Below are 27,935 nucleotides of genomic sequence, written 5' to 3'. Positions count from 1 at the left end.
GCACCAACTATTCCATACGCTGCTGTTTTCGCTCCCCCCCCCCCCTGGTTTTTGACCTTGTGCGCTGGGTTTTGACATCAATTCCACTGCAGTCCCATCCTCCCGGAGGGTGGCGCCCCCGTAGTTGTTTGCTTAGCCGTGGCTCTGTCCTATGGTGTTGGAGTTTCCAGTGTTTTGCCCCTCCAGAGGAGCACCACCGCGAGCATTTATGTTCAATTACTGCCCCCACCCTTTGGGCGTGTTTCCTTGGGGATAATTACAGGATGAAAGATATCAACAGCTTTTCAACTCATTATTCACAGAGCCCTTCTGGGTTTCAGAAACACCGAACCCATGTATAAACCTGCCAAGCACTCATACGTTCAACGGATCCCCCCCTCCCCAGCCACTGTGTATTGCCCATTTAATTCCCTTTCCCAGCTAAGTAGGTGTGTAATGATACCTTCCAGCTCGTTTCAATTTGCATTTTTAATTTCTAGCCACAACCCTCTTTTGCCTTGTAGTGCTGAGCTAGACCTATTTCGACCTGTGGGTGCATCTGTGTCCCTCCTCCCACAGCAAGTTCAAGAACGGGAGCACTCCCAACAGTGCTCTGTGTGTTTGATCTGTCACGTCTGGCTCACACACCCAAAGATTGGCATACTCAAGTCAGGATCGCCTCTGTGGATAAGATTGGGTACCTGCTCCTCACTGATGGAGAGGTTATTTTTCATCAGTCATCCGAGAAAAGATGGAAAAGTGATACTACCCGATGTTGGCAAGGATGTGGGGAAATGGGCATTGTCGCGTGCTGAGGGTAGGAGTTTGGTTTGCACGGTTTCCACCGTGTGGTTGGGCATTATTTAACTGTAGATGTTTCTATTCTTTGACCCGGCATTTCTGCTGCAAAAATATTTCTTCCACGTGTGCAAAAGATCGATGCCTCTTCTCAACAGCGTTGTCTCTGGTGTTCAAAAGAGCCCGGCTGGCTCCGTCGGTAGAGCGTGCAACTCTTGATCTAGGGGTGGTGAGTTGGAGCCCCGTGTTGGGTAGAGAGATTACTTAAGATCTTTTCAGTGAAAACACACACAAGAAACTAAAGTGAAAACCAGAGACAACCCGCATGCCCAGAAATGGGGAGACGACTGAAGAAATTGCAGTATTTACGTACGATGGACTGTTACGCAGCCAGGAAAAAGAACGTGGCTGCTGCTCGCATGGAAAGATGTTTGAAAGCGATTTCTCAGTGAAAAAAGCAAACGGCACGGCATTATATAAAATGTATGATCCCGTTGCAAGAACAATACTGAGTATGAGAGGTACTTAAAAGTGTGGGAAAGTGTGAGGGATTTTCTTTCACTTCCTACACGACAATTTTCTAAAACGTACAAATTAGTGACGGGCATTTCTTTTGAAATCAGAAAAGTAATTAACTACGGTTAAGGTTACTTAAAAGCAACACAGACTGGGGGCGCCTGGGTGGCTCAATCAGTTGAGTGTCTGACTCTCGATCTCGGCTCAGGTCACGATCTCATGGTCGTGAGACTGAGCCCCGAGTTGGTCTCTGTGCTGACAGTGTGGAGCCTGCTTGGGATTCTCTCTCTGTCTCTGTCTCTGTCTCTCTCTCCCTCTGCCCCTCCCCACCCTGTGCTCTCGCTCTCTTTTAAAAAATTCATTAAGTACGTAAGCAAGTAGGTAAAAAATATTTTTAAAAAAAGCAACAAGGGACTGATCATGAGGACTCTGATAGCTATACAGGCTGGGAAGAATTTGGTGGAAAGCAGAGAGAGAAAGCTTCATGGAGGAGGCGTTTGTTGTTTTGTTTTTTGGTTTTGGTTTTTGAAAAAAATGTTTTTAATGTTCATTTAATTTTTGAAAGAGAGAGAGAGAGAGAGACAGAGCGTGAGCACGGGAGAGGCAGGGAGAGAAGGAGACCCAGAATCCAAAGCAGACTCCAGGCTCCGAGCCGCCAGCACAGAGCCCGACGTGGGGCTCGAACCCACGAGCCGTGAGATCGTGACCTGAGCTGAAGTCCACCGCGCGAGCGACTGAGCCACCCAGGCGCCCCGGGAGGGGTTTGTTTCTAAGCTGGGCTTTCTGTGGAATGGGGAGACAGCATCCATTTGCGACGGCTGCCATAATAAACTAGCATAGGCTTGGGGGGCTTAACAGCAGAAGACTGGAGACTGGAGTTCTGGAGCCTGGAGTTCCTAGCTCAAGGCGTCCGTCAGGGTTGGCTGCTTCTGAGGCCTCCCTCCAAGGCGGTAGACCAGGCTGGTAGACCCCTCCCTGTGTCTTCACACGGTCTTTCCCGATCTCTTCTTACAAGGACTCCAGTCAGTATCGGATTAGGGCCCACCTACAGGACCTGAGTTTGCGTTAAAATTCGCTCGTTAAAGAACCGAGCTCCAAATAGGCTCACATTCCGAGGTACTAGGGGATAAGACTCCGGCATATGAATCTGGGGGATCCAGGTCAGTACATAACAGGGGGGCCAGCCAAGAAGTCATGAGAGAGACTCACAGATGGTTTGTCCGTGGGAGACCCTGCTCGTGAATTGGTGGCCGACGTAAGAGACCTTGCTCCTTGGAGAATGCAGTTCCGGGCTGGTGTGGGATAAGCACGTGATAAGGGGAAGGACGGGAAACCAGAGTAGGAAGCGGTCGGACTAAGAGCCATGGCTGTCCCATGCCCTTTCTGTTAACAGAGCAGGCGACGTTCAGCTCTCCAGACGGGTCCCAGACGTAGGCCAGGGGCTTGGTGTCCCCGGACCAGGTTTGCCCCGGGCAAACCCACCAAACTCCAGCCCATTTGCCCGATGGCTCAGAAACACACAGGAAGGGGCCCCCGCTCCAGCCAGTACCCCAAAGGACACCTCTGGAATTCCCGTTCTGACCAGGAAATGACTTGACTTGCGTTTCCGTAAGTGAGACCAACTGAGCGTTTCGGAATGAGGCCGGAGCCGTGCATCTGCCGTCGAACCCTGGACGGCAGCGAGCACAGCCTTGCGCAGTTGGTGTTTCTCCCGCGCGGTCCAATCAGCCGATGAGCGCCTCACAAAGCCGTCTCGTCTGCAGCTGACGAACATACTGCTGAATTCTGGAGTTTGAATCGTTTATAGGAAAAGCTGAGCCGCGAATGGAAGCCGCCATCACAACCAGCTCTTCAGGAAAATCAGATTCCTTTTAGATGACTTTTGATCGGAAGCTCTGCGCGGGCCGTATCCGTCTGCCAGGGCCGCGTAACATAGTGTCAAAACTGGGAAGCTCGAAGCAATCCTTGGCGATCCCCGGCGTCTGTGTGCATCCCCGGACTCCGGCCTCTGTTGCCACACGCTTTTCTCCTTGTGCACCTGTGTGGCTCTTCTCCTCTTATAAGGACACCAGTCACCGGATTTAGGACCCACCCTGATGGAGTTGGGCCACATCTTCACTTGATTACATCCACGGAGACCCTTAACTTCCAAGTAAGGTCACGTTCACAGATCCCAGGGGTTAGGACTGGAACACGTCTCTCTGAGGGGCACAGTTCAACCCGCAGCGTGGGCAGGACCCGTTTCAACTTATGGACGATTTCAGGGGCATGTAAAGTGCCCCAAGTCCCCATCTTAAGCCTTGGTGGTGACAGGCTTCTGTCCTCACGGCAGAACATTCCAGACCACTACTGGTCACCTGTGGCTCTTGATCCCTTGGGCAGAGCCAGTGTGAGCAAAGAGGTGCTTCATTCTTCTAACACATCAGATTTAGAAGTCTTAGCCCAAGAAAAAGAGTGTGAAACGTCTCTTTAACGTATTTCTATACCGATGCCGTGTTGAAATGATAATGTTTTGGATCTGTTGGGTTCCATAAAATCTCTTATTAAATTTTTTTTAATGTTTATTTATTTTAGAGAGAGACAGAGCGCAAGCGGGGTGGGGGAGGCAGAGAGAGAGGGAGACACAGAATCCCAAGCAGACTTCAGGCTCTGAGCCATCAGCACAGAGCCCCATGGAGGGCTGGAACCCACGAACCGTGGGATCGTGACCTGAGCTGAAGTCGGACGCTTAACCGACGGAGCCATCCAGGCGCCCTGTCTAATGAAAATATTTGTAAAATCTAAGAATTGCCTGCAATTGCCATTCCAGACCACAGAGAAAAGCTAGAGACAAGAATGTATAGAGAAGGGGAGCGTGGGTCCAAGTGAGTGTGAGATACAATCCAGGTGATACGCAGCTAGCAGGGACCTAGCACGTAGTAGGTGTTCAGTTAACATGCACTTCCCTTTTCCTTCCCAGTGGGTGCTGTGCTTGTGGGATATGTCTCCGGGCCAGTGATCAGGAAAGACTTGCTCGATTAATTGGCACATGAACTCGGTCTTCACTGGAGCACTGGGGGTTCTAGTAGAAGATTATGATGGCCATGGTGGCCAGCATGGGGCTAAGGCGTATTCTCCCAGCGGCCCTGTGAGTGGGCAGTGTGGTTGTCCCGGTTTCCAAACGGAGGCACTGAGGCCCCAAGATGCGAGGTGTCTTGGCCAAGGTCACCTGCTGGTCGGCCATGGAACGGGTTTTCGGTGGGGCTCCAGCAGGAGTGGGGGGTGGGGAGCCTCCCGCCCACTGTGACTGAGCTCTCCCTCCTCCTCCCCACGGAACATCCCAACCTGACCTGAGACCTTCAAAAGTCTCAACTCTTTGTCATGCCCTATGGACGCCTGCGGATCCCACGTCTTTGGGAGCTGTCAGAAATGCCCCAACTGAGAAGGGGCCGTGAGGAGCCCCGCTGGGGTTCTCAACGCCTGTGAGGTCAGGCAGGCGACGGACATGAGGGAGAGAGGGTCCCGCCACCAGGGCTGGCCAGCTGCCGCCGAGCGGGCATGTGTGTTTAAAATTTTGTGCGTGGGAAGGGAGTGGCGCCCTGGGAGACGTTTGCCGCGTCCCATGCTGGTGGGATGCTGCTGATGCACCTGCTGGGTGGACGAATGAGTGAATGGACAGATCAACCAATGAGCGCAGGAATCGATGAACAAGCTGGTGAACAGGGGAAAGAATGAATGAGCCAAAGAACAGTCAGCCAACAAACGAATGCCCTTGAAGGTGTTCAAGGAGAGATCATTTAGAAGATAGGAGCTGCGAACCTTCCCCTAAACCTGTCCGCTCTCAGTGCGTGGCATCTCGGTCCCTCCAGGGGCTCAGGCCAAAGACCTTGGCTCCTCTGTCTCTCTCACACCCACACTCGACCGGCAGCAGGCGTTGAAATGTCCCTGAAGTAACACATCCCCAGTCTGCCCACTCTTCTGCCTTCCCAGCCACCGCGGAGTCCAGCCGTCGTCATTGCTGGCCTGGACCAATGCAGTCACCTCCTCCCTCTTCTTGCCCTGGCCATCCAGACTGTTCCCCCTTGCAGCAGCTAGAGGGCGCTGTGAGCAGCTGAGTCAGTTCTCCCCACGGCCCCGCAAAGCCCCGCTCCTTCCACACGGTCCCCACCCTGCCCTCAGCTCCTCCTTGTCTCCCCCTCATCTTCTCCACTCCAGCCATACTGGTTTCCTTATGCCATTCCCCAGATAGGTCAGGCAGGCATATTTCTGCCTCAGGACCTTTGCACTTACTGTCTCCTCTGCCCACAAATACTAAGGGGGCTTAAACCAACGCCTTCACCTTGACCGCTTGGCTTAAATATGGCAGCCTGCCCCATGGTCCCTCCTGAGGCTCCCCAGCCCCTTACACTACTGTCCTTTTTCTTTTTGCCAAAGTACATTGCACCTTCCATCACACTATTACTTTTTTTTTTTTTAACCATATTTGCTCTCTCTCTCCCCAAATGGAGATTAGTCCCAGGAAGGCAGGGCTCTGCTACCTAGAGTGTCCTAAACACCTGGAGTAGAGCCTGGCACACAGTAGATGCTCCACAAGTAAAAGTGTATGCAGGCAGATTCTTTGCTGCTCACGTCTAAAGTGAAGTGTCCACGGAAACTAAATGTCCTAGCCACACCTCTTCCTGGAGGCTTTCCAGGAGTTCTCCCTGCAGCGAGGGTCCTGAGCAGAAGCTCCTTCCTCATTCCCCCACCGTGGCATGACCCCCAGAGCCATCAGATGCGGCAGAAGAGGGAGACGCAGGAGGTTGGCATCATCAGTGGAGAGCCATCTGTCTCCCCGTGACATCCAGAGCTCTCGTTGGTCGTTTGCGATACTATGATCTTTGCCTTCCTGTAAGCTCCAGCTCTGGAACGCTACGTCCCTGGGTCATGGTGGACTCCCCCGGGGGGCTGGACGGCTCGCCCGGGAGGCTGATGGATCCCCTGGCCGGATTCTGTGCCTGGGCCGCGCGGCGGTTAATTTCCTCCACAGGAACGCCCTGACCTTCTCCGTCCTCTCCTCGGCAGGGTCTCCCTTCGCCCGAGCCAGCATTAAAAGTGCCAAGCTGGAGAACTCGACTTTTTTTCACAAAAAGGAGAGGAGGATGCGTTTCTACATCCGCCGCATGGTCAAAACTCAGGCCTTCTACTGGACTGTGCTCAGTCTGGTAGCCCTCAACACTCTGTGTGTCGCTATTGTTCACTACAACCAGCCCGAGTGGCTCTCCGACTTCCTCTGTGAGTACCGCCCGGCCCCGCCCCTGCCCACGCCCGCTCCCTTCCTCCCGGCCCCGCCCCTGCCCACTCCCGCTCCCAACCTCACACCCTTTCCCACTTGTGGTGCCGCGTGTTCCTTCCTTACCCCTTGTTGAGTCTGCCCTTTGATGTGGACGTGTTTGCAGCTGGCACCTCAACTGAGTCTTTGGGCCTGAGGGCTGGAAGCTGGAATTCAGGCCACCAAATACTTCTGTGATACTTTTTAAAAATTTTTTAATGTTTATTTATTCTTTGAGAGAGAGAGACGGAGAGAGAGAGAGAACGAGCAGGGGAGGGGCAGAGAGAGGGAGACACAGGAATCCCAAGCGGGCTCCGAGCTGTCAGCGCAGAGCCCAGTGCAGGGCTCGAACTCACAAACCGCAAGATCGTGACGTGAGCCGAAGTCGGATATTTAACTGACTGAGCCACCCCGGTGCCCCTGTGATGCTTTTTAAAAGAGAGGCATGAGGGTGCTGGTGAAGGGGGCATTGGAAGAGAGACAGAAAGGGGTAGAGACCACAGGACAGCCAGATGGAGACAGAAACACACATGCAATTAACAGGATGTTAAAACGAGTGATTTGTGATTGAGAGAGGGGGATGCTTTAGGGGCAAAGAGTGGCCCTTATGTTGTCCCCATTTTCTCTGCTCGTTTCTGACACTCCCTGCTTCTCCCCTCTTCTTTCAAACCTTCTTCTTCCCGCCCCCGCTCCCCCACTTTCCTCTCTAGCCCTTTCTGACCTCCTTATATCCGGGATTCATTCCTAGAAGATCTGCCCCAACAACTATGAGAACATCTGGCTCCTTCAATGGCTACCAGGACCCCTAAGGCCTTGCCTTTCTGGGCCTATTCCAGATTCCAGGAGTTAGCATGTGATAGTATCAGAATTGATGGCCAGGAGGGGGTGAGGAGAAGCAGTGAGAGGTGGGGAGACCTCTGACCGCGATTTAAAAAATAAAGAGCTCTGAGAAATCAATAAGAGTAGCGTCTGGCGGTGGGGAAGGCAAGCGCATACCCTGGCTCTGGCCTGTGGGCCCCGAGTGAGGATTTCCCAACACCGTTTGCCTGCTGGCTGCCCTCCGCCTGCATCTACTGGCCTGACTTAGGTTCGTAGCTTCTTGCCCCGTCTGGCCTGGTTCGCGGTTGACCCAGACAGCCACCGGAGACAGTCGAGTCTTCAGCCTAGAGAGGCCTAGGAGCCTCGTCCAGGTCATTATTTCCTTGTAACCCTTATTGTTCTCCGTCACATTGGTTGACCCCCCAGGGACACTCCCCAGGGGCCAGCTCTCCTTCTGAGAGCCCTGACCTAGTTCCAACCCTCGTAATTGCATTTGGTCCCCGTGGAGTCTTACAAATGAGGACTCTTTACTTCTTGTTTTAATCTCCTCTGGTAGTCTATTTTTAATCTCCCATATTCTCCACACTAATCACTTTGCTCTGTCTGTCCTGGTTCAGGAACAGAGAGTTGGGACTCCCTGTCCTGGGCTTCTGTGTCTGTAAAGGTCCTCTAGTTATCCCCATTTGAGGAAAAGGAGACACAGAGAGGTTAAGTAACTTGCCCAGGAACACACAGCTAGTAAGTGACAAAGCCAGGATTTGAACCCAGAATCCAAACTGTGACTAATGACAGATCCCTGCCCTGGTCACCAGATGACCTGGGTTCTCAGTGCCCGCTCTGCTCCTGACTCATCGTGTGACCCCGGACAAGTCACTACCGACAGCCAGCCATCAGCGGAAAGCGTCTTCGTTTATAAAGCACCCTTTTTATTTTATTTGCCACAAAGAAAGAAAGCAGGGCTACTATCTTAAACGAGGACATGTCGATTTGAAGATACACCCCAATTTCCCAGATGTCAAACTGAACAAAAGCTGTGTCTTAGAATCTGTGAAGTGTGGTCGTTTCTCGGCGTCTCAGATTTCTCATCCGGAAATTGGGTTTATTGGGCCCTGAAAGTTCTTCCTGACCCTCCAGGGCTACAGACAATTCTCTCAGGTCTTGTGCATTGCCAGCAACCAGGTTGCCATGGTAACTAGGGAGCAGGTTTCCCAAAGTTGTTTCTGGTGGTTCTCGGAATACAGCAGAAGTTACAGCCAGATGTCCCTCGCTGATATTTTGGCCTGACGATCCCAGAGACCCTGGTTTCCCTCAGACACTAGGAGCTCCCTGGCATCCAAAACACTAAGGGGAAGAAGATTCGGTCAGGAATGAGTGTGAAGGACCTTGACGGTTCAAACCACCTCTTAAAAGAATGATAAAAGAAACACCCTTGACTTTCTTTTTTTTTTTTTTTTTTTTAATGTTTATTTATTTTTGAGGCGGGGAGGGGCAGAGAGAGAGGACAAGAGAATCCCAAGCAGTCTCTGCACTGCCCACACAGAGCCCAACGCGGGACTCGGACCCACGGATCGTGAGATCGTGACCTGAGCCAAAATCGAGAGTCAGACACTTAACCGATTGAGCAACCCTGGCGCCCCAACACCCTTGGCTTTCAAACAGAATTAACTATGTGACCAAAACTGAAACTCTTGGAAGTTTGGGTCCTTTGTCTTCCTTTCTGTTTTCTTCCGCTCAGAAAGCCTCCTTACCCCACCAAGAAAGCTCTCTCAGAAGAGGTCTTGAAATTAGCCATTTCTCTGCTGGTGCAAACAAATTCCCATATGTTACCTCTCCCCAGGGCGTTTGGACCATCATGCTTTCTTACCAAAGAACAAAAGTGCTTTATCTTGTCCAAGACTTTTAGACATCAACAAGACAGGACTCTACCGGGGGGCATCAGATAGGTTTTCCAAGTTGGGAGAAGGGCTGCATCTTAGATTGGTTGCCCCTGAATCTCCAACTAAGCCCCTGACACAAAGGTTACTAAAAGGACACGATTATGATTTCTATTTGTTTCTCCTTTCGAGCTCAGGCATGTAAAAGTGGACTTATCATAACTCTTAGATTATGGCATCCTGGGCTCATTGTTATTTTGTTAGTCGGGCAGTTCGTTCATTCGTTCGTTAGTTTTAAAACGTACTGGGGCGCCTGGGTGGCTCAGTCGGTTGAGCATCCGACTTCGGCTCAGGTCGTGATCTCGCGGTCCGTGAGTTCGAGCCCCGCGTCGGGCTCTGTGCTGACAGCTCGGAGTCTGGAGCCTGTTTCGGATTCTGTGTCTCCCTCTCTCTCTGACCCTCCCCCGTTCATGCTCTGTCTCTCTGTGTCTCAAGAATGAATAAAACGTTAAAAAAAATTTTTTTAAATAAAAAAATAAAACGTACTAAGCACACAGGAACCCACCAGCCAGCACAAAACCTGAGTCCTTGGCAAGGACCTGTGCCCAGCTGTTATCGTTGAACCAGAGCAAAAAAGTGCGTGGTGGAGAGCCATGGAACTTTCCCCACTCCTTTTTAAGATCGGCCAGGGGTTGGGGGTTGGAGGGTGGGGGACAATTGTTGTTCCTCACTTTAACAGAGGAGAAACTGAGGCCCGTGGAAAGGAAGCTTGCATAATCTTTAGCCTGACTTTAACAGGAAAGTCAGAGCCGCCTGGAACCCCCCCCCCCCCCGCCGCCACGCATTCCACAAACCTAACTTCCTTTCCATTCTCCCTCCTCTCCCTTCTAGACTATGCAGAATTCATTTTCTTAGGACTCTTTATGTCCGAAATGTTTATAAAAATGTACGGGCTTGGGACGCGGCCTTACTTCCACTCTTCCTTCAACTGCTTTGACTGTGGGGTAAGTACTCTCGTTGATAGAAAGTTCAACTCTCCGGCTCTGGCCAAGAACGGCTGATGCCTGGGCACATCAGAAAGGGAACAGTAGGGTCACGTCTGGACGTGAGAGACGCAGCTGAATGCAGAAGGGATGAGAGGGCAATCCCAGATACCGGTGAGGACACAGAGGTTCCGAAACTTTTAGCCACTGCCAGCGGGAGGGGAACGTTCAGGCCCTCTTTCGTTTATAAAAGTTCCAAACCACAGGACCCAATATCCCGTGGCAGCAAAATGGAGAAATAAACTGTGGCACGGCCATGTAACGGAATTCTCCACAGCAAGGAGAGGCGACCAGCCGCAGACATTGACAAAAATCAGCCCCGTAGAGCAGGATTCCGCTCTGCTCACGTAAGATCAAAAGGATAAAAACTAGACGACTGTGTGTTGGTTAAGGATGATGCTTGAGAACTTGAAAGGGGCAAGGACCTCAAAAACCGTTATGCTCCGTGAAAGAAGCCAGACCCAAACGGTCACATACTGCATAATTCCATTTCTGTGAAAGGTCCAGGATAGACATATCCATAGAGACCGGAAGCAGGTTAGTGGCTGTGGGGAGGAGGAAGGAATGGGGAGTGACTGCTCATGGGGAGACAGGGTCTCTTGGGGGAGCGATGAAAACGTCTCGGAACTGCATAGAGGTGACGCTGACACAACATTGTGAATGCGCGAAATGCCTCCGGGTTGTGTGCTTCAAGTGGTTACTTTGACGTTCTGTGGGTTTCACTTCGATTTCTGAAAAAACGCAAGGAAATGCTTACTGCAGTACCCAGGGGCCCCTCGAGGCTTCTGGGGGTGGAGACCCTCACCCTGCTTCCGTGTGGGGGCATCTTGGTTGGGTTCCCGTAAGGTCCGGGGCCAGGGCACGGTTTCCAGGGACGTGAGACCAGGTTCTCTGCTCCAGGTTATCATCGGGAGCATCTTCGAGGTCATCTGGGCCGTCATAAAACCCGGCACATCCTTTGGAATCAGCGTGTTACGAGCCCTCAGGTTATTGCGTATTTTCAAAGTCACGAAGTAAGTCTCTGGAGCTCCCCCCGCATCCCAGCAGGGGCGGGGATGGGGACCGGGGTGGGGCCGCCTCCAGCTTGTGGGGACGGGCGGGCTCAGCTGACCGGCCTGACCGCCCCTCCCCGACCCGGGCTCTGCTGGCAGGTACTGGGCATCACTCAGGAACCTGGTCGTCTCTCTTCTCAACTCCATGAAATCCATCATCAGCCTGTTGTTCCTCCTTTTCCTGTTCATCGTGGTCTTCGCCCTTTTGGGAATGCAACTCTTCGGCGGCCAGTAAGCGCTCGGCAGACTCCCTGACTTCCGCTTCCCCGGGCTCCCGTGCGGGGACAGAAGCGGGTCTGGTGCGTCCAGAGACCCAGGCTCGCCTCCGTCCCGCAGACCGCCCCCCTCGTGGCTCCGGGAGCCCAGTGTATTCACCCGGATGGGCGGGGTCCTGGGTACCAGTCAGGGTGTCCTGGGGAACAGAGATGCTGGAGATGTTGCCCTGGAGACAGGATGCTGAGCTAAGTAAGCCCTCAGAGCACCCAGGGCAGGGCCAGCGTGAAATGCCTGTGTCCTCCCCGCAGGTTTAACTTCGATGAAGGGACTCCTCCTACCAATTTCGACACTTTTCCAGCAGCAATAATGACAGTGTTTCAGGTACGGTCTTCACCTGGCCCCCGTGGGCGGATACCTCTTAGTGCCAGAGACTAAAGCAACCATTCAGCATAGGAGGGGGGCTCCTCGAATCGCTCTTCCTCCGCTTTGCCTTGTCCCGCTGTTTTAAAATACAGGTTTTAGAATTATTCAGGCACGGTGAGGCCAGCAGATCTCCGTGAGATCGCAACCTCAATCAACAATGGTGGGTAAATGCCATTGGAAAGGCAGTCTGTTGTACTTGGAGATTTTAAGAGAGGAAGTCCACGGCGGGCCACGCAGGGCCACGAGGGGGAGGTCAGGAGGCAGAGAAGGGGGAACATGAGCACAAGCCTTTATTGTGGTTTCTGCAGGAAGGATCCCACGAGGCAGGGTAAGCAGATTTAGAAGTGGCTAGCTGGAGTGATTTCAGTGGGGCTCTGGGCGTGGGGGCCATCTCGGGTTAGCTGATGAGAAAGATCAGGGGACTGCGGGCCCCGAGTGTAAGAGCCCCATAGAGGAGGTGGTTGGTTTGCATTTGAAAAGTGCACACCGTGGGCAAGTTGGCCATTATGTCTAGGAATTAGCTGGCCCTGACCCCCTCCAGGGTCAACAAACCCCCGACCCCCACCAAGTCACAGCATCAGAATACAGAAAATAAGGCATGGTTACCACACCCATCCTCCCTGGATTAGGAGATGCCCCTGATCCCACATTCCAAGGCAAAGAGACCCTGGGTGCTCTCCCCAAACCAACTGCTGCATCTGTGTGGGCACATGCCCTGAGGTTGGGGACTGACCTGGCTGGGACCACCAGAACCTGGTGGGTTCTGTCTCTTTGTGGGGTGGGGGAGACAGGGAATCTATGGAAAATGTGACTTCACTTTCTCCTTCCCCGGGGAGGGCAGTTTCTAAAAGAGAACCCCTGGACAGAGGTTTAGAAAGGGAAACTAGCCATGAAGATTGTTGATGGTGGGTCTTGAGCACAGGGGTTCTTGTCTAAGGGGGGGGGGGGGGTCTGTCCCCCAAGGACACTTGGAAGTTCTAGAACCGTGGTTGGTTGTCACAGCCCTGGGGAAGTTACGCTACAGGCACCTGGTGGGTAGAGGGCAGGGCTGCTGCTCGATACCCCACAGTGCCCAGGACGGCCCCTTAACAGAGAATGACCCGGTCCCCAAATGTCAGCAGGGCCGAGGCTGAGAAACCCACGTTAACGGGTTGACATTTTTGGAGTTGATTCACATTTAGTTTATCCTTGTGGAAATATTACAGAGGAGGGAAGTTGGATTTTTTTTTTTTTTTTTTTAGTGAGCGTGTGGGTGACGCACGCCTGTCCCCTCAGTCCGTCCCATATGCATCAGGGAGACTTGTGTTTGCCAGCACCTGCCTCCCTGTGCCTGACACATTGTCCCGTCACTGGCACCCGCCCTGCCCCCAGGCACAGCAGGCCAGAAGGACCAGTGAATGTGCGGCTTAAGCACCAGAAATTTCTTTCTTGTATATCTGGAGGCTGGAGGTCCATGAGCAAGGTGCCCGCGGGGTTGGTTCCTGGTTAGGACTCTCTTCCTGGTTTACAAATGGCCACCTTCCCACCGTGTCCTCACATGGCATGGAGATGGGGAGAGACAGAACAAGTTCTCTGGTGTCTCTTCTTATAAAGGCCCCAGTTCCCATGATGAGAGGCCCATCATCATGACCTCAACTAACCCTGATTACCCCCCATCCCCAAATACCGTCACATGAGCGTTTAGATCTTAAACGTACTGGGGCACCTGGGTGGCTCAGTCGGCTAAGTGTCCGGCTTCCGCTCGGGTCCTGATCTCACAGTTGGGGAGTTCAGCTCAGGTCGTGATCTCACGGTCCGTGAGTTTGAGCCCCGCGTCGGGCTCTGTGCTGACAGCTTGGAGCCTGGAGCCCGCTTCGGATTCTGTGTCTCCCTCTCTCTCTGCCCCTCTCCTGCTTACGTTCTGTCTTTCTCTCTCTTTCGCTCTAAAAAACAAACATTAAAATATATTTTAGAGCTTCAACCTATGAATTTAGGGGGGCACAGCTCCATCGGTAGTGAATCCCCTGGTCACACGAGGCAGGACAGAGTTACGGAACGAGCTGTGACTCCCCCAGAGGCACCTTTCCCTGGAAGCCAGGCCGAGAGCCCCTCAGGGCAGGGGTGGCCCCTCCCACGCCCCAAGAGCCACCGCAGGCAGGCGCCAGCTCCGCAGCCAAGGCGTCTCCGCGGGGCCCGTGGCTGAGAGGGGTTGGCTGTGTGTTTCTCCGTCCCCTTTCAGATCCTGACGGGCGAAGACTGGAACGAGGTCATGTATGACGGCATCAAGTCTCAGGGGGGCGTGCAGGGCGGCATGGTCTTCTCCATCTACTTCATCGTGCTGACGCTCTTCGGGAACTGTATCCTCCGCGGGGCGGGGCCGGCGGGGGCGGGGCGGGGCCGGCGGGGGCGGGGGCGGGGCCGGCGGGGGCGGGGCTGGGGGAGCAGCCGGGCGGCGAGGGAGGGTCCTCGAGGCCCGGGTACCCGGGGTCCGAGTGGTGGTGCTTTCCCTGACTCCAGCCCCTGCAGACACCCTCCTGAACGTGTTCTTAGCCATCGCGGTGGATAATTTGGCCAACGCCCAGGAGCTCACCAAGGTGGAGTTGGTGGGAGAATGCTTCTCCCTCGGGCAAAGTTACGGCCTGCTTGTGGCCGATCAGCACTGTGCTGGGCGTGGGGGTGGAGACAGGGTCCGAGCTTTTGCCCTGGAGGCTCTGTTCCCCGGGAGAAGGAGCCCCTTCCCCCTGAAATAGTCTGTCTCTGATCAAGAGGATTCCACAGCAAAGAAGGTGGGGGGGCGTAAGGCTGCGGGGCTGCCACAGGAAACAGATGGCAGGCTCCACCCGAGGGCCCATTTATAGGGAGCTGGGAGCGTCAAGGGACCTCTCCAAGGAATGGTGCAGCCCCCAGGCCAGCAGGCACTGTCACCACCCCAGACCTGAAGGGATGGGACAGGTGGGAAAACCCACACAGGGGCCTGAGGCTCACCTCGTGGCCCCATGAGCTTGGGGGTTGGCCGGACGTCGCCCCCAAGTGACATCAGTAAAGAATTAGATGCTCCCGGTGCCGGGCATCGCTGTTCTCTCCCTTTTGCAGAAGGGGAAACTGAGGCTCAGGCAAAGTCACTGGCCCCAGATGGTATGATAATAGCAGCTACTATTCACAGTAGCACACTATGCACGTCAGGTACTTGACACAGTTCTTGCTCTACAGTAAGTGCCCAATAAAGGGAGCAAAACTTCGTGTCAGATGCCTCTTAGAGCAGCCTTGGACTCCCTGGAACTCGGATGCGTCTCAGCTGGGCACAGAGGAGACAACACTGCTTTCAGGAACACAGCTCACACCCTTGGGAGAGCCCACAAGCAGGGCTGCTGGGAATCGTTGTACAGGTTGCGCACTGCACAAAGGAAGCTGGCACCTTTTCTGCAATTTCAGAGGAGGGTGTTGGGAAACAGCCCCATCACATGAAGAGAACATGTGCAGAGTCTTCCTGTGAGCCCAGGAGGGCCCGGCCTGGGGCTTCCCTCCTCTTCATGGTCCCATCTCTAGTGCCTCGAGGTGTTCAGGACACGTTCGTGGAACTGAACCGAACTGAGCGGACGTTGCCAAACCCTCCATCTGCTGGCCCTGGCAGGGGGGAGAGAGAGTTTCCCGGGCCCCGCTCTGACTGGCGGGGGGGGGGGGGAGAAACGGAAGGCTCTGCTACCCCAAGCACACGGCCACGAGCCTGGTCACCATGGAGCTGGCTGGCTCCAGGGGCTAATCCAACCGTATGCTCATCCGGGTTCCAAGAGCCCGTCCTCAGGGGCTGTCACGGGGGAGAGGGTGCGCCGGGAGCATGGGAGAAGGGGAGAGAGAAAGGCAAGATCATGTATTTAGTAGGGACATTCTCCTCCAGACCAACTTGTTTCCTTCATTTACCCTGCAGGTATTTCTTGAGCATTTCATGAGGCAGGTACCCCGCTAAGCTCCCGATGTGTTGGTCTTATTGAATCTTCTCAGAAACCCCCGGAATCAAGTTCTCTCAGCCCCCCTTTTACAGACTGTGTCTTTCAAAAGCGTTTCTTGAGCACCTCCCATGAGCAGAGCCTGGTCTAAGAGCCAAGGATATGGCAGTGAACAAAAAGGCACAAATCCCTGCCCTTGTGGGGCTGACATTCGGGAGGGAGAGACAGACACGAAATCAGTTTCTCAGGGGGTGAGAAGTGCTCAGGTGGGAGAGCCGGGGAGAATGGAAATTTTAGGTGAGGATAGCGAGGCACCCAGAGGCGACGTTAACAGCGAGCGAAGGAGCTGGGATTTGAATCCACTTGGGTCCAGAACTTGTGCTCTGACCCACGTGTACTGTTGCTTAAGCCCGAGCGTGTTTGACACTCGCCCAGGAGCTTGTTGAAAATGCACATTCCATGGGGCCCAGCCCGGGGTTTTTCGGGGGGCGGGGCGGGGGACCTGGGAACCTGCATCTGCAAAGCCACTGAGGCAGGTGGTCCAGGGACCCAGCTCTGAGAAACGCTGGGTGAGATGCCGGAAGGAAAGAAGGCCTTCTGAGAACGGGGTGGCTGGTCGGGGCCCACCTCTGTGTGGCCACTGACAGAGCGTCCTGATCTGACCGTTTCCGGGGTGGTTAAGGTTGCTTCTGGCCCCAGAGATCGCAGTGCAGGGGGAGAGGCACCCTGCCACGTAGCCCGACGCTTCTTACTGGTGGGTTCCTCTCTGGCCATTCCTTCCTCGTTGGCTTTTCCTTTGCTTTTTCTTTGTGGGCTTTTCTGTTTTACGAATGAGGCCCTGCATGAAGGCTGAATGAAGAAGGCTTTAAAGCCCCAACACATCTTCTTCTGTGTTTGTAAAACATCTTCCACCCTCCTCCTCTCTGAACCTAACCGGCCGAGAATATAAGCTCCTCTCCCGATTCCCCTTCTGGAAGCTGTTGGCAGTGCACGGAATGGGCCAGGGTTTCTGCATGTGGGGGCTAGTCCGTGTTTTTAAAAAGTCTGGGTTCGGAGAGCTTAACCCAGAAGGTAGAGTGAGAGGGAGGTCTTTGCATTAATTTCCGGCTCGTTGAGACGGGGTGCAGAAAAGTCTCCATTGTGGGAAAGCAAGGGAGTCTCTTTCCCCTTTGGTTTTCTCCTGGCTGTGTCCTAAAACAGGATTAAGAACGAGCTGGAGGGGCGCCTGGGTGGCGCAGTCGGTTAAGCGTCCGACTTCAGCCAGGTCACGATCTCGCGGTCCGTGAGTTTGAGCCCCGCATCAGGCTCTGGGCTGACGGCTCGGAGCCTGGAGCCTGTTTCCGATTCTGTGTCTCCCTCTCTCTCTGCCCCTCGCCCGTTCAAGCTCTGTCTCTCTCTGTCCCAAAAAAATAAATAAACCTTGAAAAAAAAATTAAAAAAAAAAAAGAACGAGCTGGAGACTGAGCCTGCACCTAGAGGGGATAGCAGTACACTTGACCGACACGGGGCACCTGTTCCGATCTGTGGGGCTCGGCTCGGGGCGGGGCGGGGCGGGGAGGTCGACGCCCAGGCCACACCTGCTTGTAAATATTTTCCCATGTTGCCCTTTGGTGGCAGTAGGGTCAGCAGTGAGGCCCCAAGGCCTGGGTCATGTTTTGTGAACAGGGACCCCGTGTGTCTTTCAGGATGAACAAGAAGAAGAAGAGGCAGCCAACCAGAAACTGGCCCTGCAGAAAGCCAAGGAGGTGGCAGAAGTGAGTCCCCTGTCAGCCGCCAACATGTCCATAGCTGTGTAAGTGCCCCGACCTCCAGAGTGCTGTCCGGGGTCCTCACGTCAAGAATTTGGGGGCAAGGACCAGCCCCTGACAGGGGTGAGCTTTAGGAAGAGGTGCTTCTGCTCTATCGCCCAGTTGTACTCAACAGATAGTTAATAAGCGCCTCTTGCGTGCCAAGTATTGTTCTAGCAACTGGGGATACGGTATTAATAAGGGGTTAAGGGGCGTGGGGGGAGCCAGGGGTGGAGAGAGTTGGGACTTTAAATAAAGTTGCCGTGGAAGACCTGGCTGAGAAGGAGATAAGACCGGAAGGAGGTGAGGGAGGAGCCAGGCAGGGGGATCTTAGGGAAGATCATACCAGGCAGCAGGAACAGTATATACAAAGGGCCTGGGGCAGGCATGTGCCTAGTGTGTTTAGGGAACATGGAGGAGGCCACTGTGACCGAAGTAGAGGGAGGGAGGGAGGAGAGTGGGAGGAAGTGAAGCAGAGAGGTGATAAGCAGATCATGCAGGGTCACGGGTGGGCTGTGGACTTTTGATCTGAGTCAGATGGGGGCCGTGGAGGGCTCTGGAGCCAGGAGGGGCAAGACCTGACTCGGGTGCTCATGGGCCCCCTCTGGCAGCTGTCAAGGGAACAGGCTGTAGGGAACAAGGGTGGGAGTCGGGGGACCAGGTTGGAGACTACATTCATTGGTCCATACAAAAGAGATCGTGGGACTGCAGTGGGGTGGTGGCCGTGGTGATGGATGTAGCTGAGTTCTAGACACATCGTGAAAGGTAGAGTGGACAGAGTTCCCTGGTGAATCAGAGGTGGTGAGGTGGTGAGAGTTCAGGTATCTTGATTAAAGGGAGATCCGTTGAGCCAACCCACATTCTGCCTGTGTTGGAATGTCCCAGGGACGTTGCACACCGAGGGACAGTGCATGATGGGACGGTGGGGAGGGGACTTTCTTTGCCAAAGTGGAAGGAGGAGAGGTGTCTGTGAAAGGAGAGCCCAGGAAAACACATAATCAGACAAGCGAGTTTAGGTGTGCAGTCTGTGGAAGGTGGTGGTCTGTATGGGGCGCCTGGGTGGCTCAGTCGGTTGAGCGTCCGACTTCAGCTCAGGTCACGATCTCACGGTTCTTGAGTTCGAGCCCCGTGTTGGGCTCTTTGCTGACGGCTCAGAGCCTGGAGCCTGCTTCGGATTCTGGGTCTCCCTCTCTCTCTCTGCCCCTCTCCCACTTGTGCTCTCTCTCTGTCTCTCAAAAATAAATAAATGTAAAAAAAAAAAAAAACCACAAAAAACTATCAATGCCCGCAAAAACCCTAGAGAAGTCTGTATACCCCAGACTGGGCTGCAGGCTGGCCAGCACCGGCCCTGTGGGTAAATAGGCACCATTGGGTAAATAGGCACTGCCCAAGACTCCCCAGTGCCCACCCTGGCTCCCCCTGGGACCACCCAGACCCTCCATGGCCCAGAATTAAAAGATCATGTGGACGATTCCAGAATCTGCTCCAGACCAACGTCCACTGTGATGGCTTATCCCGGAGGTTAAGATACTTTGACCATCAAGGCTACATCCCCCAGGGGGTCACGTGCTACAATTTGAGGAAGCGTGGAGAGGACAACGGGAACACCCACCTGGGCTGAGACCCCCCCCCCATCAGTCACACCCAAAGACACCTGCTGGATGGAGACACCCACCTGGGCCAAGGCCCTGGCTAGGCCAGGATGCCCAGCCAGCTTGAGTTTTCGGCACAGGCCGAGCCGCTCGGTTGGGCTGAAATACCCTCCCCGGTGGAGAGGCCCCCCAGGCCGAGACATTCGCCGGTGGGGCCTGAGCAGGCCACGTGGCCCAGCGCTCTAACCCCCACCCCCCACCCCCACCCTTCCCTTGCAGGAAGGAGCAGCAGAAGAACCAGAAGCCCGCCAAGTCGGTGTGGGAGCAGCGGACCAGCGAGATGCGGAAGCAGAACCTGCTGGCCAGCCGGGAGGCCCTGTACAACGAGATGGACCCAGACGAGCGCTGGAAGGCCTCGTACGCCCGGCATCTGCGGCCGGACATGAAGACCCACCTGGACCGGCCGCTGGTGGTCGACCCCCAGGAGAACCGCAACAACAACACCAACAAGAGCCGGGCGGCCGAGCCCACCGTGGACCAGCGCCTCGGCCAGCAGCGAGCCGAGGACTTCCTCAGGAAACAGGCCCGCTACCACGACCGGGCCCGGGACCCCAGCGGCTCGATGGGCCTGGACCCCCGCAGGCCCTGGGCCGGCAGCCAGGAAGCCGAGCTGAGCCGGGAGGGGCCCTACGGCCGCGAGTCGGACCACCACGCGCGGGAGGGCGGCCTGGAGCAGCCGGGCTTCTGGGAGGGCGAGGCCGAGCGGGCCAAGGCCGGGGACCCCCACCGGAGGCACGCCCACCGGCAGGGGGGCAGCAGGGAGAGCCGCAGCGGCTCGCCCCGCACGGGGGCCGACGGCGAGCCGCGCCGGCACCGGGCCCACCGCCGGCCGGGCGAGGAGGGCGCGGAGGACAAGGCGGAGCGGAGGTCCCGGCACCGCGAGGGCAGCCGGCCGGCCCGGGGCGGCGAGGGCGGCGAGGGCGACGGGCCCGAGGGCGGCGAGCGGAGGAGGCGGCACCGGCACGGCCCCCCGGCCTCCTACGAGGCGGACGCAGCGCGCAGGGAGGACCGAGAGCGCCGCCACCGGAGGAGGAAGTAAGTGGGTGTGACCCCTGATCTGGGTTGGTGGCAGCGGTAGTAACGACGCCGGCCGTGTGGCCCGTTCCTCTGGTGGAGCGTCTCCGTCCTCTCCACCTCTCCCCCCGCCGTCCGCCCCGCCCCCAGCCCTGCGCCCCGCCCCCAAGCCTTACGCCCCGCCCCCCAGCCCTGCGCCCCATCCCCACCCCCCTCGGCAGATGGATCCCAGTGTCACAGATTGGAAACTCCGGGGTGGAGCGCCTTGCCCAAGGTCACACGTGCAGTAGGTGGCGCGGCCAGAGGCTGCAGGCCCACCATTTCGCCCTGGTGCCATGTCTCTGGGAACATCTATGAGAAATTCCCCGCGCCCCCCACTCCCACGCCCCCCCCCCCCGCCCAGAATTCTTGGCGCTGTTCCATGTAGTTGCTGTGTGACCTGGCGCCGGTGACTTCACGTCTCTGGGCCTCCGTTTCCTCCATCTGTAAAATGGAGATGGGGGGGGTCCACTTGGGTCGTTGCTGGAATTAAGAGATCACTCATGGAAAAAACCCGGAAGAGCAGCCGACACCTTAAGTAGTCGGTACATGCAGACCGTTTTTTAGCTGTTAATGAGGCAGCCATCTCTTTTAGCCATCTGAAAAGCCACACTGGGCCCTTGGAATTGAAAGGAGAGCGGGGTTCAGGCTTCTGGAGGCCTGTTCCAGGCCAGAGCCCTGCCCAGTGGGAAACAGCATCCTCGTGTTCTTGGTACTTTGGAACACTCCTTCCGGTCCTGTGGTGATTCTATATATAGGAGCCCAACGATGTTGAAACAGACATCGTTCTTATATTCATTGATGTCCCGTTAGTTTTCTTTTCTATCACCACGAGGGCATCATATTGATTTTTTAATGATGTGTTTAAGTGGCTCTGTTATATGACATAGGCACTAGGCCAGCGCTTAACCAAAATTGAATGTGTGCGCGAATCCCCAGGGATCTTCTTAAGCTACAGATTCTAATTCCTTGGGTCTCAGGTGCAGCCTGAGATTCTGCCTTTCTAAGGAGCTCCCAGGGGAGACTGATGCTGGTCCAAGGACCACACTTTGAGTCGAGAAGAGTCCAGAGGGCAAAGTTAAGTGACGCAAGGCCCTGCGTGCAGAGTCCCCAGGAATGCGACAGCTGGAAATGCTGGCGGGCTCCGGGTGCTGTGGGCCGTTCAGGTGACACGAGGGAGTGGCCACCGGTGTTGAGATTTTCCCAAGTGGAGAACGCCCCTTGGTGAAGTTCCATATGCGATCGGGTCTGGCGTTCCTTCAGTGCGTCCAGTAGCTGCATTCCGGGGACATGGGGTGTGTATTTCACGCATACGAGATACGCCGATACGTAGAACGGAGTCACGTTAAAACTAAAGACGCAGGACATCACGAGCAGATTTTTCGGCCGTGTCAGGGACGTTAAAAAGTCGTGAAGCGGGGCGGAGGGGGCACGCCTGGATGGCTCAGTCGGTCGGGTGTCCAGTTTTTGATCTCAGCTCAGGTCGTGATCTCAGGGTCGTGAGCTAGGCCTGGAACCTGCTTTAAAAAAAAAAAAAAAAAGAAAGTCACGAAGGGGCCCCGACGCGGGGCTCGAACTCCTCACCGCCAGATCATGACCTGAGCCACCAGGCGCCTGGGTTTTTTTGTTTGATTGTTTGTTTGTTTGTTTTGTTTTTTTAATGTTGACTTATTTTTGAGGGGCAGAGACTGAGCAGGGGAGGTGCGAGAGAGAGGGAGACAGAGAATCCCGAGCAGGATGTGGGGCTTGATCCCATGAACCGTGAGATCATGACCTGAGCCGAAACCAAGAGTCAGTTGCTCAACTGACTGAGCCGTCCGGTCAGCTGGATGGCTATTGCTGTTATCAGTGTCACTTACACCATTAGGATTTTCTCATCAGTAGATATAAAAAACATCTTTGCATTCATAGCCTTTAGAGTGACCACCCCAGCTCCTTCCTTTCACAGATGGGGAAACTGAGGCCCAGAGAGGGGAAGGGATTTTCCCCGGGCACCGCAAGCCGATAGCAGCAGTGGGATAAGAACCCAGCTTTCCCGAATCCCACAGATGGCCCCTGCTTCCCCTCCTCTCAGAAAGTACCTCCCCATCCCCGCTGCCCCCCACCAAAGCACCCAATCTGCTACTCCCTTATTAACGGGCACGTCAAATGTCCTGGCCAGGAGAGGCATTACTCATTTGGCTTATGGAAAGGTTCTAATGCTCATGGGAGATAAAACTTCGTGAAGGTTCAGACACTTGTAGAGGAAAAAAAAATCCAAGACGAGGCATTCACGTGCTTTAACAAACAAAAAAAAAACGAAAAAAAAAAAAAAAGAATGGCAGAGAAACCTTCATTCATTCATGAATATGATATACTAAAAAGACATTTCAGTTCTATACGGTGACAAGCCAGGGGACCTGCCTAAGGGGTCTGCCACCTGCATTTTTTCTTTTTGTCATTTCTTAGACCTTTTCCCAGACACACTCTGTGTTTTTCCTTCTCCAAAACATTGACAATATACATAGAATTGTTTCCTTTCTGTCGCTCCCCCGATTACACCTCCTGTCTTCTTCGACGGCGTCCCCAGCTTTAAATGCCCCCCACCCAGCTCATCCCGGTGAAAAGTGGACAGAAGCACATTCTATTTCATTCATTCTACATCGTTCAGTAGCCTCTGTGCCCAGATCCCCCACGCCGGGGCGACCAAAGGGAAGGTAGCGCTTTCCCTGACTCCCGGTAAAACGCTGTGGGTCACAGACCTGGGCAGTTCTTCCTGCTGGACACGGCTGAGCAGGGAGGTCTTTTGCCCAGATCTGTGTCACCCCAGAATTGACATCTCGGTGCCATAGTTCCACCTGCTCCCTCCCATCACCATGAAACCCAGACCCCAGGAAGAGCAAGGAGACATCCGGGACCGCTGAGCCCCACAGTCTGTCCTGCGTGGGGAGAAGAGGGGCGCTCCATCCATTAACGCCCTGATCTTACAGCACCCCCAGTGAGCCTTAGCCAGCGGCTCCAGCACCCCCATTCCATGCCCCCAGGCTGTCCACTGCAACATTTTCTTCACCAAGTGGTGCCGTAGCTTAAAATCTGTGGGACCAGAGGCGCCTGGGTGTCTCAGTCAGTTAAGCGTCTGACTCTTGATTTTGGCTTAGGTCATGATCCCAGGGTCGTGGGGTCGAGCCCCGAGTCAGGCTCTGCGCTGAATGTGGAGTTTTGGGGATTCTCTCTCCTCTCTCTCTCTCTTTCTCTGCCCCTCCCCCCTCTCAAAATAAATAAATAAACTTTTTTTTTTTTTTTTTTTTTTTTATCTGTAGAACCAGAGTCCAGCCCAGCCCTTTCCGAGCTGGGGGACACCTGCCAAATGCCTTTGCCTCTCCGGGCCTCAGTTTCCTCACCTGTAACATGGGCCTGATGCTAGTCCCACCTCCAGCAGAGGTGGTTGTGGGCATTAGAGCCTGGTGACCCAGGGAAGCAGGACCGTCCTCTGCTCCTGGGGGCCTGAGCACGCCCCAGGCAAGGTGGCCATCGCCCCTGGCAGAAGGATGCTGAAGTGATTAGCTGGCAGAGGCACGCGGTGCAGACGGGGTTATGCAACCGGCTGCCTATTCCGGGCAGATGATGCAGGTCCCCAAGAGGGAAGGGGGAAGGGGCCTGACTTCAAAGTTTTCTGCCCCTTTTGAGTTCTCCTTGGAGATCGATGTGCGGTGGCCTTGCAGGCTGAGCTCGGAAGGAAGGCTCTACAGCAGACAGGGTCGACAGAGGGAGCCAAACAGGACAGAACGCCTGCAGCCCCTCCATCCAGACAAGGGGCTCCCGGCCCCGGGCGGGAGGCTGACGTCCCCACGAGGTTCACCATGGTCTCAGCTGCTGTGTTCTCTTAGTGTGACCTCTTCACACGGTGGCCGAGGGATCTAGGTTCTCTTTGAAATAGAAATTCACCCGAGCCTGCTTTGTGCTAGGGATAGCTCTTTCTTGTTAGGAAAATCTGGACATATTTTTTGAGGGGCCACCATTCGACCCACCGCCGTCCGCCCTCTGACGCCCCCCCGCCCAAATGTGTGTCCATTTCACGGGCGGCATATACTCACCTCCCCATCCCAGCATCCCCAGAAGTCTAAACCTGTCCGTCACCGCACCAGCTCGGAGATCCTAAGTCTCATCCTCTAAGTCGGGTGTGGGTGAGACTCTGGGTAAGATCCATTTGGGGGCCAAATCCCTGTCCCTCTGTGGATGGGAAACTGGAAGGACAGATTCTCTGCCTCCAGAATACAGTCGGGGGACAGACGTGGGGCAGACGTTCCTATTCCAAAAGAGGGGTGTTGGGAGGGATGAAGGGTCACTGGTCCCAAGCAGGTTCTAAACCCAGCGGGTTTAAAACCCGGCCCTCGGCCCGGTAACACATGTGTTCCTCATAGCGACTCAGGGAAGTTACCACGCCCACCCGGTGACCGTTTAGAAACAGGCTGAGTGATTCGCCGATGGTTACATGGCACATCGGCTCTAGGATCCCCACCGTAGTCCCCAAGTTACAGGCAAGGTTCCGCTGCTATATTCGTAATTTTAAAACAAGGGACCCGGGGCTCAGAGAGGTTAATCAAACCCCAGAAGGTCACACAGCGAGCGAGTGGCTTTGCCGAGACTCAAACCCAGCTCACTCTGGCCCACTCTCGTGACTGAGAAGGGAGAAACCCGGCTGGGCCTGCCCTTCCGCCTCCTAAAAACACTGGACTTTTGCAAGGTAAAATGCAGAACTAAAACGAAGAAGGGTTAGGTGGATGGACGTTTCCAGATCGGGCCTGGGTTGTGGTGCCTGCGATTGCTCCTGATCTCCCAGCTGCTCAACGAACGGTGTGATGATCTAAGTGCTGTCTCTTGCTCACTTCCGGTGTCCTGAGCAAGCGTGTGGTGGGGACAGCCTGAGAAAACCGTTTTCTATTACGACTCAGCTTCTCCAGGACTCCGTTTCCGCATCTGTATAATGGGAGGCATCGTGACCCCAGCCTCCTAAGATTGTTTGAGAAGTTAATGAGCTGACGGAGCCAGGGGCTGGCTCACGCCATTGGCCATGAGGGCGGTGCCAAGGATGCCCCCGCATCCGTCAGCGCTGGGCTAAGCCTTCGGGGAGATCTCAGACTGCTTAGAGAAGCGGGGTGTCGGGTAGGGGTTTAGCAGTCTGGGCACCAGAGCCCTGTCGTCTGGGCTCCAAGCTGCCTCTGCCACCAACTGGCTGTGGCTGTGTGGCCTCGGGCCAAGGCCCTTCCTGTTTCCCAGCCTCGGTTTCCTCGTCTGTAAAATGGGACTAACAATACTACCCACTTCCCACAGCGATTCTGAGAATCACAGGGGCTGCTCTGTGGAGTCTGGTACACGGGTGAGCTATTAGGAGGAGCAGTGGAGGATACAGGAAGCAGAATTGGGGCAGCCTTTCAGGAGCCCCAGAGAGAGAAGTTCTGGATCGTAGAACCCTCTGGAGGGAGAAGTCATTGAGACTATAAACAACAGATGTCCTGAAGTTTCCAGGAAACGGACTTCACCGGAGCCGGCACACGGGGACTGGGGAAGGATGAGGCCCCTCGTCCGAAGACCGAGGGTCCAGGGGGGCGTGTGAGAGTGAACAGAGCAGACTGGGGGGCCGGGTGCACTTGGCTCAGGCGGGCGGAGCTGGGGCCAGCCGAGGAGGCACCAGACAGGCCCTAGACCCCAGCCGCCCTCCCTGGGGCCACGGCTCCTGGGGGGGTGTCTGGCAAGCTAGGGGTGAGTGTGCAGATGGGGGGAGGCAGGGGTCGATGGGCGGTCTGGGCCTGTGGGATTTCTGGGCCGCGGTGTCCTCATCTGAGAAATGGGGGCATTGGTTGACCATTCGACGAGAAGCGGCCAAGCGTGTGCCGGGTGCCAGGCCCTGTTCTGACGCTGGATGCACAGCTGTGAACAAGAGAGACAAAAATAAACCACTTGCCTCGCAGAGCTGATGTCCCAGAGGGCACCGAGGTGGAAAATCAGCCGGGACCCTTCACATTTCTGTCTCCTCCCCCCGTGCCCCCGAACGCTCAGGCTCTTTTCTTCTCGTGTCCATCTGCATAGTGTTAATTATTTGAGTAACTGAGGCACCAGACTCCTACCCACCGCATCTCCCTCCCTCTCCACCTCCAGCCGCACCAGCCTCCCGAAGCTCAACAAGCCTGTCCCCACTTCTGGACCCTTGCACCGGCTGGGTTCCCTCTGCCTGGGATGCCCTTTGCCCGTCACACCTGTATCCCCGTGAAAAATTACCCAGTTCACTTACCACCTGTGTGGCCTTGGGCAACAGACTTAACCTCTCTGGGCTACAGTGTTCTCATCTGTAAAACGGTGCCAGTCATTATGCCTCGCGGGGCTGAGGACACGGGTGGTTAGAAGTCAAGTGCTTAGAATGGCACCTGCGAGCTTGTGTGTTACTGAGGTGTTTGCTGTTATTACTTTTGTTATTTTTTATGTTGTTTACTTGCCTGTATTGAGTGCTCCCCCAAACCGGAATTTTGGGAGGGGACGTAAACACTGCAGGCACGTAAAGCCACGAGGCAATTGTACCCCTAGAGGGATGGTGTCCCCGTGTCTCCTTTAGCCACTCCAGAAAACACCGTGCGCCCCAGTCCTGCCCAGGAGCTAATGGGGGGCCTGTAGGCTGAATGCAGGCTCTGGCAGAAAGTTGGGGCGGGGTCCAGAACGTGCGTTCTATTCCTCTAACTCCGTTTCGGGTCCTTTCTCGTTGGCCTGCCTTCTACAGAGAGAACCAGGGCTCCGGGGTCCCCGTGTCGGGCCCCAACCTGTCGACCACCCGGCCAATCCAGCAGGACTTGGGCCGCCAGGACCCGCCGCTGGCCGAGGACATTGACAACATGAGGAACAACAAGCTGGCCACCGCGGGGTCGGCCGGCGCCCACGACAGCCTCGGCCGCCCCGGCCTGCCCCAGAGCCCCTCCAGGACCGGAAACAGCACCGACCCCGGCCCCGCGCCAGCACCGCCTGCCGTGGCCGCGAACCCCCAGAACGCCGCCGGGCGCCGGGCGCCCAACAACCCGGGGGACCCGTCCGACCCCGGCCCCCCCAAGACCCCCGAGAACAGCCTTATCGTCACCAACCCCAGCAGCACACAGACCAACTCAGCAAAGACTGCCAGGAAACCCGACCACACCACGGTGGACATCCCCCCGGCCTGCCCGCCCCCTCTCAACCACACCGTCGTCCAAGGTGAGACCCCCGCCCCCCTCGCCTCCACGCATCACCGGGCGGGGCACCCGGGGTCCCCGGAGCGGCCGCCTCGGGCCCAGTCCCCGGAGGCTTGGCTGGGGGACCCTGGACAGTTGAGCCTACCTCTCTGCCCTCGGTTTCTTCCTCTCGGAATGGGCATAGACGTGGGTCCCGCCCCCACGGGACTGCCGGGAGGGTTAATATCTGTGCAACTCGGTAGGGTTTAGCGATATTGCCTGCATCCCAAATTCCCAGAGGGGAGCCGGGAAGCCACCATGGATCCTTCTGATGGAAATTG

General features: G+C 55.4%; 1 protein-coding gene across 4 annotated transcripts in view; it reads left to right on the top strand.

Annotated features, from left to right (window-relative positions):
- The window catches only part of CACNA1A (calcium voltage-gated channel subunit alpha1 A), a 212,854-nt gene that overhangs the window by 120,639 nt on the left and 64,280 nt on the right, over positions 1 to 27,935 (top strand). For all 4 annotated transcript variants that reach the window (XM_030301780.2, XM_030301792.2, XM_030301763.2 and 1 more), the window contains 10 exons: positions 6,337 to 6,546; positions 10,168 to 10,280; positions 11,220 to 11,332; positions 11,471 to 11,602; positions 11,896 to 11,968; positions 14,229 to 14,346; positions 14,516 to 14,583; positions 17,619 to 17,725; positions 19,592 to 20,407; positions 27,174 to 27,637. In XM_030301780.2, the coding sequence (XP_030157640.1) occupies positions 6,337 to 6,546; positions 10,168 to 10,280; positions 11,220 to 11,332; positions 11,471 to 11,602; positions 11,896 to 11,968; positions 14,229 to 14,346; positions 14,516 to 14,583; positions 17,619 to 17,725; positions 19,592 to 20,407; positions 27,174 to 27,637 (2,214 nt within the window). The remainder of the gene's footprint in view (positions 1 to 6,336; positions 6,547 to 10,167; positions 10,281 to 11,219; positions 11,333 to 11,470; positions 11,603 to 11,895; positions 11,969 to 14,228; positions 14,347 to 14,515; positions 14,584 to 17,618; positions 17,726 to 19,591; positions 20,408 to 27,173; positions 27,638 to 27,935) is intronic.

Source organism: Lynx canadensis, chromosome A2 (assembly GCF_007474595.2).
Source record: "Lynx canadensis isolate LIC74 chromosome A2, mLynCan4.pri.v2, whole genome shotgun sequence".
Classification (NCBI taxonomy): Eukaryota; Metazoa; Chordata; class Mammalia; order Carnivora; family Felidae; genus Lynx; species Lynx canadensis.
Note: the sequence above shows the minus strand (reverse complement) of the source record. Positions and strands in the feature narration are given on the sequence as shown.